The following is a 12994-nucleotide window of genomic DNA, read 5'->3' as shown; positions in this document are numbered from 1 at the left end:
GATAATATCCAGGTTTCTGTCGTTTGACTCCCACACATTTGCAGATGAGCCTAGTTTGGTGCTTGGCTGTCTGTCTACTGCTGGATTTGGCTTCATTTGATCAGCAGTAATTAAGGTGGACAGCAACAGTACAGTTTATCCTCTGCGGTAACAGTATCACTAATTTTCATTCCAGGGTATAGATCGTGTTTTTAGTTTTACTGTCTCGTAACGAGCTGAACCTGGATAAGGTGTTTACAGGCCACAATATCTCAGTTTCTTCTCCAGCGAGCATAACAGGGTTTCTTTAAGCCAGGATAAGGGCTTGGTAACACCATTGGATTACTAGTGTGTATCTGTGATAAATTAGAAAAAACTGACAGTTTGACAAACAGACAAATGGTACACGGACAAGGAAATAATTAAATAAAAATAATGAATATGTAGTTTATTACAACATCATTTGATTCAGGTCCTCTGTACAAGGTTTCTGAACAAATACATCCTTAATTTACATTTTTTTTTTTTTTTTAAAGGTCGCAGAGAAATGTCGTAACAGAGATGATTTTCGACCCAGAAGCCACAACTAAGGCCCCGATGGCACCAAATGTGAAATGTCCTGGAACAATTACACAAAGCTCCCTACCAGCCTCAGAAAGCTCATTTTTATTTCCCGCAGAACGAGAAACAGTCTGAGCACCTCAGCCGTTGAGCACCAATCACACTGAAGCTTTCTGGTGATGTCACAATGGTGATAAATGCGGCGGTTGGGCCACGTGGCTCTGGAACAAAGTTATCCGATCCAGCAGTGTGAGGGGGATGTCTCTGATGACTGACGACAGGTCTTCATGCTGTAATGGATAGATGACCACACTCAGGGCTGCGCGATCGACTGAAAATCTGAAAGAGGGAAGAAAAGGTGGGATTTCTTTCGGCATTTCGTGTTCAATGCACAGCTTGTCCTCACACACGAGCACTGACCTGTCCAGCAGAGCTTTCTGCAGCGTGCGACAAGCCACTAAGGTGCCACCCATGAACACATGGCACATGATGACATGGCGGCATTGCTCCATGAAGGTTTCTGCGGCCGAAGGGTCAAAGGTACCGCTGCGCGATATAAGGCAGAGACGCTGCAGACGAGAGCAAGAAGACAGAGCCTCGAAGAATGACGCGTTGGCATTCAGGTAGGGCTGCTCTAACCTAAACACAAAGACACACAGTGTTCCATAAATGGCAACAACAAGCCGGGCAAAGATGTGAACTCACTCCATGGAATTTAAGCAGAATATCTGGTGTATGGACCCATACTTGCTGGTGAATATAAGGCATGAACGACAAACAAAAACACTACACACTGCAAGGTAAATCTGAATGAATGGTTAGCACAATTGGGAGTTCTCATAATCGGAATCAGTCTGCTGATTCTAAATTTTCATAACAGGTTTACTAAATCAGATTTACAACAAGAACAAAAACAGTAGAGAGATAAAGGTGGAATTCTTCATGTTATTACAAGTATTGAATGGTAAGATACAGAACACCCTCTGAGAAAAAAATATCAGGACGACATTGTTTGTTCAAATAAATAAATTAGATACTTGAATTAATAATAAATGTCTTCCAAAGAGGGAACATCTGTTAACTAAGGGAGCATATAATAATAATATGACTGTACCTTCTGTCTGATGGTTAGTGTTAAGTATTACAGCAAATGAAGGGTACACAAAGGCATCTCCTAACCTGAGTTCCTGTAGCTGTGTGCACTCTTTAAGTGTGTCCAGCAAGGCAGGGGTGTAGTTCATGGTTTTCAGTGATCCAATGTTGGCCAGGGATAACACCTGAAGGTCTTTGCACTTCCTAGCCATCTGTATCAGCCCCGTCCCCCTAAGGACCCCAGGAAGCCCAGCCAGAGTCAGGCGACGTAATCGTGGCAAAGCCTCAAGTGCAGCTAAGTGAGCGTCACAGACTCCCCGTGCCCACGCGCACATACCACGAGGCTCCACGCTGGCACGACTGCAAGGCTCAAGCCGAGGCAGCACGGAGACAAAACCTGGACCAATGAGCTCTAAGGTCTCTAAAAGAGGGCAGCCAGCTAAGAGCTGAGTGAGCCCTGAGGTGCTGTCTCCTGACAGAGAAGACTCTGAGTCAGGCTTGTAATTCTGGAGACCCACACGCGGAGTCTTCTTTAACCCCAGGAACAACGCAGAGGGAGAAGTTTTATTTGCAGAGATCTGATGTGTGTTTAAGCCATCTGACAGAGCGCAGGCAGGCAGAGTGAGAGAGCGCAGGTGTCCGAATTTGGCCAAGCTGGCACACAGGTGTGTTTCTCCACCTTGTCCAGGTGAGTTTTCATGATGATAGTGCGTGTGCATCAGGTTCAGGTGTTTGATGCTGGAACAGCCCACTGCCAAGCGGCTCATTGTGCCAGGGACCAGCTGATCTTCCACACTCCTACACTCTGAGTAAAGGACCTGGTTGATCCCGCTGAGGTTCAGGCTGATCAGCTGTGTGGCATCTTTGACTCCTCCCTCCAGCAATGACTGGAAGATCTGTGGCCACAACGACGGGCAGCGGCTGAAGCTGAGGTGCTTCGGGCTGTTTCCCTCCAGGGCTCGCTTTAGGGACAAGGAATCCAGCCACGACCGAGGGAGCTGCAGGGCCTCCAGGTCACCTCGCTGACCCAAGCTCTGGGCCAGTGACGAAGCAGCAGGCCAGTGAGCAGGGTTTGGACCAGGAATCGACACAAGGAAAACTCTGAGACGCTTTGGAACGTGTACGCTGAACACTGCCAAGTACAGCAGGAGCAAGGTCTGGTTTACCTAAAAACATCAACACACAGATACACAAATTACAAACTACTCAGTACCACAGTGTATACTGCAGATATGTGAGAACATATTACAGGTACATGCACACTAAAACACTCACCTCTCCTGGAGCCAGTCTGGCTGTGAACTCCTCTAGCTGCTGGTAATGTGGCACACTGCTCTGACCCACCATTAACTGACAGCAAACACCGACACCCTCTCTGGTCACATCTGGGATGTCAAATTGCAGCATCAGCCTGCAGCGCAGAGATGCACAGAAGCACAGACGCAAACATTCAACACTGTAGCAAATCAATTCTGTGTCCTTTGACAGCAAGAACGTGAATACACAGATCTAAGATGAGAAGTGCCATCAGTGCACTGTTAACAAAGTGCTAAATGCATTAAAGGTCCAGTGCAGGCCAGAAGGGACAAACCAGACACGTTTTTAGTGGCCATCACGAGGACTGTGAGGCCAGTCTGCATCTTCATCACTAGATGCCACTAAATCCTACTCACTGGACCTTTAAGATGGCTGTTTTCTGGTTTACTATACTGACCCGTCAAACACTATACCGTCATGTGCTTTGAAGTGAGAAGACTGATATTTTCTGAATTAGCATTTTGCATCTTTGACAGTTTGAACATACAGCAAGATTTGATTGTGAAACAATGCACAAGCAGGTGACTTATCTCAACAACTGGATGGACTGCAATGAAATCTCATACAGACATTCATGGTCCCCAAAGGGTAAATCCTAATGACTTTGGTGACGAATGGAGCCACGAGCATGACTGTAGACTCTTGCAAATGAATCCTTCATTTTTTTGCTTTACTCTGGAAATTTGGAATTTCTATGGACACTACATGTTGCTTACATGCTACAGCTGATGCGACAGACAGGGCGATTCTGGAAAAAGGTCTCATTGTGAAATCATAGTAATCACAGATTCTTACTTGCGTAGTTGGGCGCAACATGGCACCACACCATAACTTGGTGTCAGAAGCGTCTGCCTGAGCTCCGACAGGCGGCTGAGCGAATCCACCGCCTCTGAACTGAGCATTGCTGAGTTGAAGCCTGCCGTCACATCAAAAGCAAGTGATCTGAGCAGAGAGAGGGAGGAGAGGAGACGGGAGAGACGCAGGGAAGAGAGGTGACATCCGGTGACATCCAGGTGCGTCACTCCTCTGCAGCGAGCAAGAAGCTCCACAGTAGAGCCAGACAGCCAGTAGCAACCGTTCAGGCTTAGAGACTGCACGTGACTGGCCAGCTGCTTCAGTATGTACCGAACCAACAGATCGTCAGCCTGGAGGGAAAAAAAAAGACAAATGTCATTCAATATTTCCATCTGTTAAAATGCAACCACAAAGTATTCCACAAGAAATCGTGATAGAAATCTCCACTGAAACAATCTTTCCTCATCTTTCATCTTTAAATGATGATTAAAAAAAGTTTTTACCAGATACTCCTCAGACAGGCTGACATTTGAGAGCAGGGTCTTATCATGGCACAGTATGTGTAACTTTCGGCAGACGTTTGCCACGTTCAGCACCAGGTCGCACACCGGAACATGGCGGAGGATGCACAGAAGGATCTCATCGGACAAATCCGACATTCCCACCGAGGGAGAAGACATTGTGTCCTCATCACATACAGCCTGAGACAGACGGACAGACGGACAGACAGACAGACAGACAGACGGACGGACAGACAGCAGCAGCACAGTTAGGTGCTTTTAAACCCTCTGTGTACAGAGAAGAATGACCAAGAGGGCTAAGATGATACAAATCTTTTCTTCTTATTAATTCTTGGTGTTTTGTTATTGTTATCAAGGGACGTATTGAAATTCACACCTTGAGATGATATAACGAGATTTTGCCTTGTCATTTATACTGTGGTCCTTTTCATGTGTCTGGTTAAATTAGGCCACTGTCGGCCATGCTGTGCAATGAGTTGCACTGCTTTATCGAATTACTAGATCTTTATAGAATTTTTTGCATTTTCCTTTCTGGTAATTTTATGCATGTACCTTTTCTCTACTGATTTTTGAGAACATTTGAAATGATGATAATATGGGTTTTACAATATGAAATGACATACGGTAGTCGACGGCTCTCTTATTCTACATACAGCTTCATTATCGACTAATGTTACAGCTGAAGCATTAATAAGTGGAAACACATATTAAAGTACATTTTCTTAACAGGAGGCGATACATAACTACGCCACACTAGCTGATTAGAAAACAATGTACAAAGTATATAAACGTATTAACATCAGTTTTACCACAAGCTAAAGTGTTTCTGTCTGTCTCTCCGCTCATTTAGAAAATTACTATTTTTGTTCTTCTGGGAATAACAGTGGAAACAATAAAGAGACACCATAAGGCTTCATTCTGCCGCACCGTCTCTGCGTATTAACCAAACTTGCTTGACAAAGTTTACAGAAATTTGAGTGAAGCCTGGTCGACCCGAACTTAGCGTTAACGTTAGCTACATCAGCTGGTTTGCTCTGCGTTACCGGTAACGTAACTATCAACATGTTGTCGCGGTTTGTCAGCCCACCTGTACAATCTGTCGATCCATGTCCTGTGAAATCCCTCTCCAGGTCCCGCTCATGATTACAAGGATTTCAGATTTTCATCCAGGCAGCGATTCATGTTTCGGTGAACCCGCTTTACACTGAAGCCCAGTCGGTTGAACGCCCAGTCGTTGACAGGGCGGATTATGTTTGCTGCTGCACAGTGACGGAAGTCTGTCAGTGACGGACATACTTCCTGCCGCGCATCCGTTAAAACTGTCTATCAAATAAATAGAAAATACCATAAAATCATTTTAAAAACGCAGAATCCAAAAAGAATACCAGGGAATAAAGACAGAAAAAGACATAATTTGCAGCACTTAAAAAACTTAAAATTTAGAACTAATTTTAAAAGGGAGACCCTGATATTCATAAGTTAAAACAACATTAAAGAGATGGAGGAATTGTTGTGCTCATGTTCATGTCACCCAAAAGTACAATATTACAGTATTAACGGTTTTCTCATGGCTGAGGAATATTTATGGTTTTTATCAGTGGTGTAAAAAGTATTTAGACCTTTTACTTATAGGGAGCAGGTAAAAGTCTTACATTCAAATTTTGACCTAGCAGTATCAAAAGTAAAAGTACTCATTAGGCAGCATAATGTGAGTGTGATATTATATTCATAGATTATTAAACATAAAATGCTACATACACAGTAATGCATGAATTCCATGCATTGCTGTGTGAGTAGCATTTTATGTTATAGCTGGTCAAAAATTAAATTATTTTAACCACTCGTGATAGTTTAACTAATCTATAAAGCATCATGCTTTATAAACTGAGCACATATTTTGTGTTCAGAACCTTGATATTCAAAGCAACTAGTAACGGTAGTTGTTAGATAAACGTAGTAGAGTAAACAGTACAGTATTTGCCTTTGAAAGAGTAGAAGTATAAAGGAGCATAAAATGGAAATACTCAAGTTATCTGATCTTTCATTGTGAAACTGAGCCATCCTTCTCAGGGCAATATTATTTTTCTACTGTTCTGTATATAATGTACTTCTATACTATAGTTGTTTTTTCTGTATTCTTTTTATTGTCTGTTTTTTTCAATGATTATTATCAAAGTTAATTGGCCAGCAGTTAATTCCACTGTGAAAGTAAACATTTGCCAATATAGAGGTACAGTTAAACGGTTTAAGGAAATAACCTTTTTAAAATAACAAATAGAAAATTAAAAAAAAGAATGACCTCATTTGAGGATGATGACAGAAGAAGCTTCACTTTCATCTAATGTTCACAAAACCTGTGATTGATATTTACTATGGGGAAATAAAACACAGTACAAACTTCTCGTTAGCTGAAGTTACAATAAATTAAAAATAGTACACATGGCTCAAATCATGAAACTACAACAAATGTGAAATTTTAATTAAATCAAGTTAGTGAAATGTGTCATTTTCAATCATCTAACCATATATGACTTGTTACTACTCCATTCCACAATCTTATTGATACTGGTTAATATATCTGATTAAAGATTACGTCTCATATTAATGTAGTTGTCCACATGATGGCACTATAATGAGAAGTTTCAGGGTGAAATGATAGACAGTCCAGCCAAACTGTCTTTACAGACCTTTCACCCCTCACCCGTGGACTTCACAGGTGGCTGTAAAAAGTTTGTTTTTGCTCTTTTAAGAACAATTCCGATGGAATAATATTGATTGATGGATCCAATACTGACAATATTTCAGGCTGGGAGCAAAACTATTCAAATATCAATGGAAATGACACATTGAAATTTCTGGAATTGATTTAGAATTAATTTAGTTTGATCATGTTTTGTTGAGAGAGCATGTGCTAATAAAGATAATGATAACAATAATTATCATAGCAGACTTAACTTAAAAGCACAGATTAAAAGCTAATGATAGCTAAAGTTTCCCAGTGAAGCATGAGTGTTACAATACCAGGACCCTGAAACTGAAGCAGCTAAATGGAGTTCAGCCATTTTATTTTCAGTAATTTTATTATTCTATTATTTTATTTTTTTCAACTGTACTTTCTACTTCGACATGCCTAACTTTCATTAAGATTTAAGTATGTAGTTGATACAGTTTAATCATCCAAAGATTTATATTACTTCTTTCAATATTTGTGAGCTAAGATGAATTCAGACCAAGTACACAGACTGGATTCTCAGACATGTGCGCTTTATTGGGTTGTTGTGTACACCAGAGGCTTGAGGCCCCATGCACAAACCTTCATCCACCCCCATACAAGGTAGAAGCTTTGTCTTTTGCATAATGACAAAAACAAACTGGACCAAGTATCGTTTAAGGCTGAAAGTACAAAAACAAAACAAGTTTCAGATTACATAATTTACATATTAAGCAATACTACAGGTCTGTTGGGCAGTGGGCCCACCAGAGAATAAACCTTCATAGAGGCAAATAAGGTGGTGAACAAACACATCTGGAATGACCTACACAAACACGACAATGGACATCATGTTCCTCACACATTCACACCGCCTGGGACGCGCTCTGTACTTCCTGCAGAGTTTCTCCCCATCAGGGGGCATGGTGCCATAGCCATAGTGATGAGGGAAAATGGGAAGAGGTGTTGTGGACTCAGCATACACCATTGTGTTGGTGTAGGCATGTATGCAGAGCCAGTCGTTTGGGTTTGTAGCAGTGTGTGTTTTGGGGGAGGGGACTGACAGTCTGTTTAGAAGCACTTCCTGTGGACAATGCTGGGGCCGGACTCGTCGTACTCCTGCTTGCTGATCCACATCTGCTGGAAGGTGGACAGGGAAGCCAGGATGGAGCCTCCGATCCATACAGAGTACTTCCTCTCTGGAGGAGCAATGATCTGCAGGGAGCAAGGTGAAAAGGTGTTAAATATTGGAGGCAGTCCACATCTGTTGGCAAATGCACCTGCATCTTTCAAGTATTTAAGTCTACAGGTAAATGTGGACAGAACACTGCATTAACCATGTTTGTCCACTGAGCGGCAGTAGTGGTAAAGAGCTTTCTGGAACATTTCTGGCATCCTTTCCTCAGGGAGGATGCGAGCCTGAGTGATGCAAATGGGTTTTACCTTGATCTTCATGGTGGTGGGTGCCAGGGCAGTGATTTCCTTCTGCATACGGTCAGCGATGCCAGGGTACATGGTGGTACCTCCGGACAGCACAGTGTTGGCGTACAGGTCCTTACGGATGTCCACATCACACTTCATGATGCTGTTGAAGGTAGTTTCATGGATACCGCAGGACTCCATACCTGTTAAGAAGAGGGTATTTAGTAAAATGGTTAAAAGCTTGTGTTCTATATGCTTTGATCAAATTTAAAACAACTCTAATCTCATCTTAGCTACTGCAACGCTTCCTGATAATTAATCTCCCTCTATGTATCTTAAAGTTTTCCTAAATTAACTTACCCAGGAAAGAGGGCTGGAAGAGGGCCTCAGGGCAACGGAACCTCTCATTTCCAATGGTGATGACCTGTCCGTCAGGCAGCTCGTAGCTCTTCTCCAGGGATGAAGAGGAAGCAGCAGTGCCCATTTCCTGCTCGAAGTCCAGTGCAACGTAACACAGCTTCTCCTTGATGTCACGCACGATCTCACGCTCAGCTGTATGACAAGAGAAGAGGTTTTGAAGTCTTTGGTTTTTTCAGTTTTTTTTCTCCCCCCTCAATTTTAATAATTTCATGGATTTCGAATATTAGCAGTGTTTGTGTGCTGACCTGTGGTGGTGAAGCTGTAGCCCCTCTCAGTCAGGATCTTCATGAGGTAGTCTGTGAGGTCCCTGCCAGCCAGGTCCAACCTGAGGATGGCGTGGGGCAGGGCGTAGCCTTCATAGATGGGCACTGTGTGGGTCACACCATCACCAGAGTCCATGACAATACCAGTGGTACGACCAGAGGCGTACAGGGACAGCACAGCCTGGATGGCCACATACATGGCAGGGGTGTTGAAGGTCTCAAACATGATCTGGAGGAGAGAGGAGATGAGAGATGAGTCATTGAATCAATGAGTCAACCTACCCTGAAGTCAGCTAGTATGGGTTAGTACAGTCAGATCGAGAGAAGCACAGCACACTGGCCTGTTCTGCTTTGAGTATAAACAACATACCAACCAGTCATTACAAGAACCTATACTTTTAGTTTGGTCATTTTGACTGTACAAGATGAGTGCAGCTCTACCATCCTCTGTTGCATCATGCAGTCACCAGTGTCGTTAGATGCTTGTCATCTACTTAAGCGAATCTAAAACAAGCCTATTTTGAAAACAGCAGTGACCATGCTGCAAGAAGTCATTCCTGATGCATCACAGTGCAGAGAAATAGAGACCTGAAGCATCCGCAGAGACGAAAAGATCAGCACAGGACAGAGGAACCCTGGAGATTGAAGGAGCAGGAGGAAATGGACAGATTGAGCAGAAGAAAAGCCTGAGTGGCAATACATTTTCCTGTTGCAGGGCCCTGCAGGTGAGCTGAGTGGGTTTACTGATTGAGAGGAAATGTCAGTGTGTCAGCCCTTCTTACCTGGGTCATCTTTTCCCTGTTGGCCTTGGGGTTCAGGGGGGCCTCAGTGAGCAGGACTGGGTGCTCCTCAGGGGCAACTCTCAGCTCATTGTAGAAAGTGTGATGCCAGATCTTCTCCATGTCGTCCCAGTTGGTGACAATACCGTGCTCAATGGGGTACTTCAGGGTCAGGATTCCCCTTTTGCTCTGTGCCTCATCACCAACGTAGCTGTCTTTCTGGCCCATACCAACCATCACACCCTTGGAAAAAAAACCCAGGAAAACAAGTTAAAATCAATCAACAGAAATGTTGAATAGTTTTAAAAAGCTTGGTTGATCATATTTTATGACTTAAATAGTATTATGGAGAAACTGTACCTGATGCCTGGGACGTCCAACAATGGAAGGGAACACAGCACGTGGAGCATCGTCTCCTGCAAAGCCAGCTTTGCACATACCGGATCCGTTGTCAACAACGAGGGCGGCAATTTCGTCTTCCATTTTCTGGACGGAGGGGGGGGAGGGGGGAAGAAAAGGGGAAGAATGGTTAAAACAGAAAGCTCTGTGACAGTCATGCGTTACATCTGGCAAGCATCAACCGTGTCCAAGCCTTGTCATTCCACAGACTGGACGCTGGATGTCGCAGTGGCGCAGGTTCCAGTCCCAAATCCAGAGCTTGAGAAACAAAGGCAGTTTCTCCCTCGGTCTGGCCATGGCCATATAAGGCAAAAGTGAGAGCAGCTTAGAGACGGCGGCCCGGCCCGGGAAGCCGCCCCGTGTGTCGTTAAACCTCAAATGACACCGACAGCCGGCCACTCCCTTCACTGGGATCATCATAACCGAATTAACCATCCACAGATCCCTAACGCACACTTCAAGAAAGCCGTCTGAAATTAAAGCTGAGATGAATGAACTTCCATCCCCTGTCATGGAAGTCATCAGGTGTATAGTTATGTCGTGACCGTCATAGTTACAAGGTTATGTGCACGACTAATACCTGTGATCTCACAGCAACCTTTCATTATTTCTGCACGCCTACCTGCAATTTCAGATAAGTCTTTTAAACTGAATCCGTCTAATCTGCCATCATCTGTCTGTGTGTGAAATCGGAGACACCAGACCGGGGGACCGTGCCAAAGCAGATGCTTACATGTAAGCGAGAAGGTCAAGCTATTTAGCGCAGTCTGATTTGTTAAACCGGCGAAGTGATGACAACATGGAGTAGCCGGGTTATTTCACACGATCTGTTAATTCTTAACGACAGGATGCCAACACATATCTACACTTCACCGTTAACGATACTGGAAGCAACCCTCAAAACTGTAACCTGTAACGGTCTGGTGCCTAAAAAAATGTACGGCTGACAGCTACGTGACAGAGCGAATGTAAGCTAGCACTTTAAACGGCTGCTTCAACTTCAAGTCACACAGAAAACATCACATAATTTGACAGCATATTACGTACATTTATACTGATGAAAATAATCTAGGGAGTATAAAAAAACATAAAAATGAAAATGAAATTGTCCTACTATGGTTGTCTTACCTGTGTGAGGGAGGGTTCTCGGTTTATAAGGACTGTGACTGAGCGCTACGCTCCGGTAGAGTTTGGTGTCCGGACTTGACTGCAATCGAGGCCAATAAATTGCAGGGTTTTATCAGAGCTCGCGCTGCAGCCCCTTTCCATAAAAGGAGAACTTTCCGCACGGCGCGCTGTGATTGGTTCTGCCGCATCCACTGGGTGTGGCGCATGCAGATAACGATTCTGCGCCCTGACAAGACAGCGGGGACAGGCAACAGGAAAACTACCCCATACACTATCAATATGATCAATGTGGGGCCGGTTCAATAAAACACATTTTTATATCTTTATTTATCATTATGATCGCAATGGGGATGGTATACATGTGTGATACACAAGAAGGCAACAAATCAGAGTTCTTGAGGCAAGACACAGCATAGTGTTTGATAATGAAAAATTGAAACGTGCTCTTATGTATTCTCTCTTATTTTCTCTGAGCACATTTGTAATCCAGTCTACACTATTATGTTTTAAACCCTGACTTCACCCACACTGGGAAGGAGCTTGCATATCCTGGCCACATAAACTCTTAACCACATTTGATTAATATACTCATCTCTTCTGTCTTTATGCACTGGAGGAGTATCTTTGTGCAGAACACAAACAGATCCATGATTCATCCAATTTAAGTGATGGACATGCGGGAATGCAGCAGAACTGAAATGCACTAAAGACTGTGTTAAATCTCTCACTCCTGGCAGATACTCGTGGTTATTAGTGCCAGGACATGGGGTGGTTACAATCTCAGGGTCATTGACAGCACTGTTATCACCCTGACCCACACATCAGGCAGCCCTGGCATACCAGCGTCTCACATACACCACACACACACACACACACACACACACACACACACACACACATACGCAGAGCAGAGTGACAGGGATACATGTGGCTAAGCTGAGGTATGTTTACAGCCAACACTCAAGAAGCTATAAATCTCTTATCTCTCATCACTTGCATAGTCATGTTTAAGTGAGAGGCGGGTGCAGATTAACCTTGCTTGTCTCAATGACATGTAATAGTCAGGTGTGCAAATTCCACAACATACCTATATTTGGTGTCAAATTGCAACTACAAGGCCTATTATGTAATTATCATTCAGGTATGGACCTCAGTTTCAGATGCGGGTACACACCTGCCCATGCACACACCCAAATATGCCAAACAAAGAAATGCCTTGTGTGACAGTAACCTGCCATACTTGTTTAGATGTCCTATTTGTTTTATGATAACACACCTTGAAATCTGTGTGAAAAGCTCCTCTTATGAGTTGACCAGAGACTTGGTGGGTGGGTCAGGGTGCTGTTTTAACTCAATAAGGGCACCGGACAAAGACTCATAAACTTACACTAGGAATTCTCACTGGCTCTATGTGTTCCTAATAAGGATATATGGGAGCTGGCTCACCAGAGGAGACAGGAAGTAGGTTTCACAATGTATCACTTCTGCAGATGCATGCAGGAAGTGACCACACAGACCTGCAAACATGCACAAATGTCCATATGTCATCAGGTATGGAGCAGCTAAGGACAACACAGAGAGGAGTTAATGAGCGGATCATGGAATTGG

At 43.6% G+C, this 12994-nt stretch overlaps 2 protein-coding genes across 2 annotated transcripts; both read right to left on the bottom strand.

Annotated features, from left to right (window-relative positions):
- Positions 1-400: 400 nt before the first annotated feature.
- Positions 401-5516, bottom strand: fbxl18 (F-box and leucine-rich repeat protein 18). Its single transcript, XM_076728675.1, has 7 exons — positions 5353-5516; positions 4248-4445; positions 3745-4094; positions 2908-3043; positions 1720-2798; positions 961-1179; positions 401-879 (listed from the first exon to the last, which is right to left on the bottom strand). The coding sequence occupies exons 1-7, from the start codon at positions 5404-5406 to the stop codon at positions 723-725; spliced, it is 2193 nt and encodes a 730-aa protein (XP_076584790.1). The 5' UTR covers positions 5407-5516; the 3' UTR covers positions 401-722.
- A 1992-nt stretch (positions 5517-7508) lies between these two features.
- actb1 (actin, beta 1) lies at positions 7509-11485 on the bottom strand. The gene is made up of 7 exons (XM_076727431.1): positions 11387-11485; positions 10220-10345; positions 9863-10102; positions 9063-9309; positions 8758-8949; positions 8419-8600; positions 7509-8190 (listed from the first exon to the last, which is right to left on the bottom strand). Exons 2-7 carry the CDS (start codon positions 10340-10342, stop codon positions 8047-8049), a joined length of 1128 nt encoding a protein of 375 aa, XP_076583546.1. The 5' UTR covers positions 10343-10345; positions 11387-11485; the 3' UTR covers positions 7509-8046.
- Between the last annotated feature and the right edge of the window lie 1509 nt (positions 11486-12994).

This window comes from Chaetodon auriga, chromosome 4 (genome assembly GCF_051107435.1).
Source record: "Chaetodon auriga isolate fChaAug3 chromosome 4, fChaAug3.hap1, whole genome shotgun sequence".
In the NCBI taxonomy this organism is placed as follows: domain Eukaryota; kingdom Metazoa; phylum Chordata; class Actinopteri; order Chaetodontiformes; family Chaetodontidae; genus Chaetodon; species Chaetodon auriga.
The sequence above is the reverse complement of the archived record's forward strand: the minus strand, read 5'-3'. Positions and strand labels throughout refer to the sequence as shown.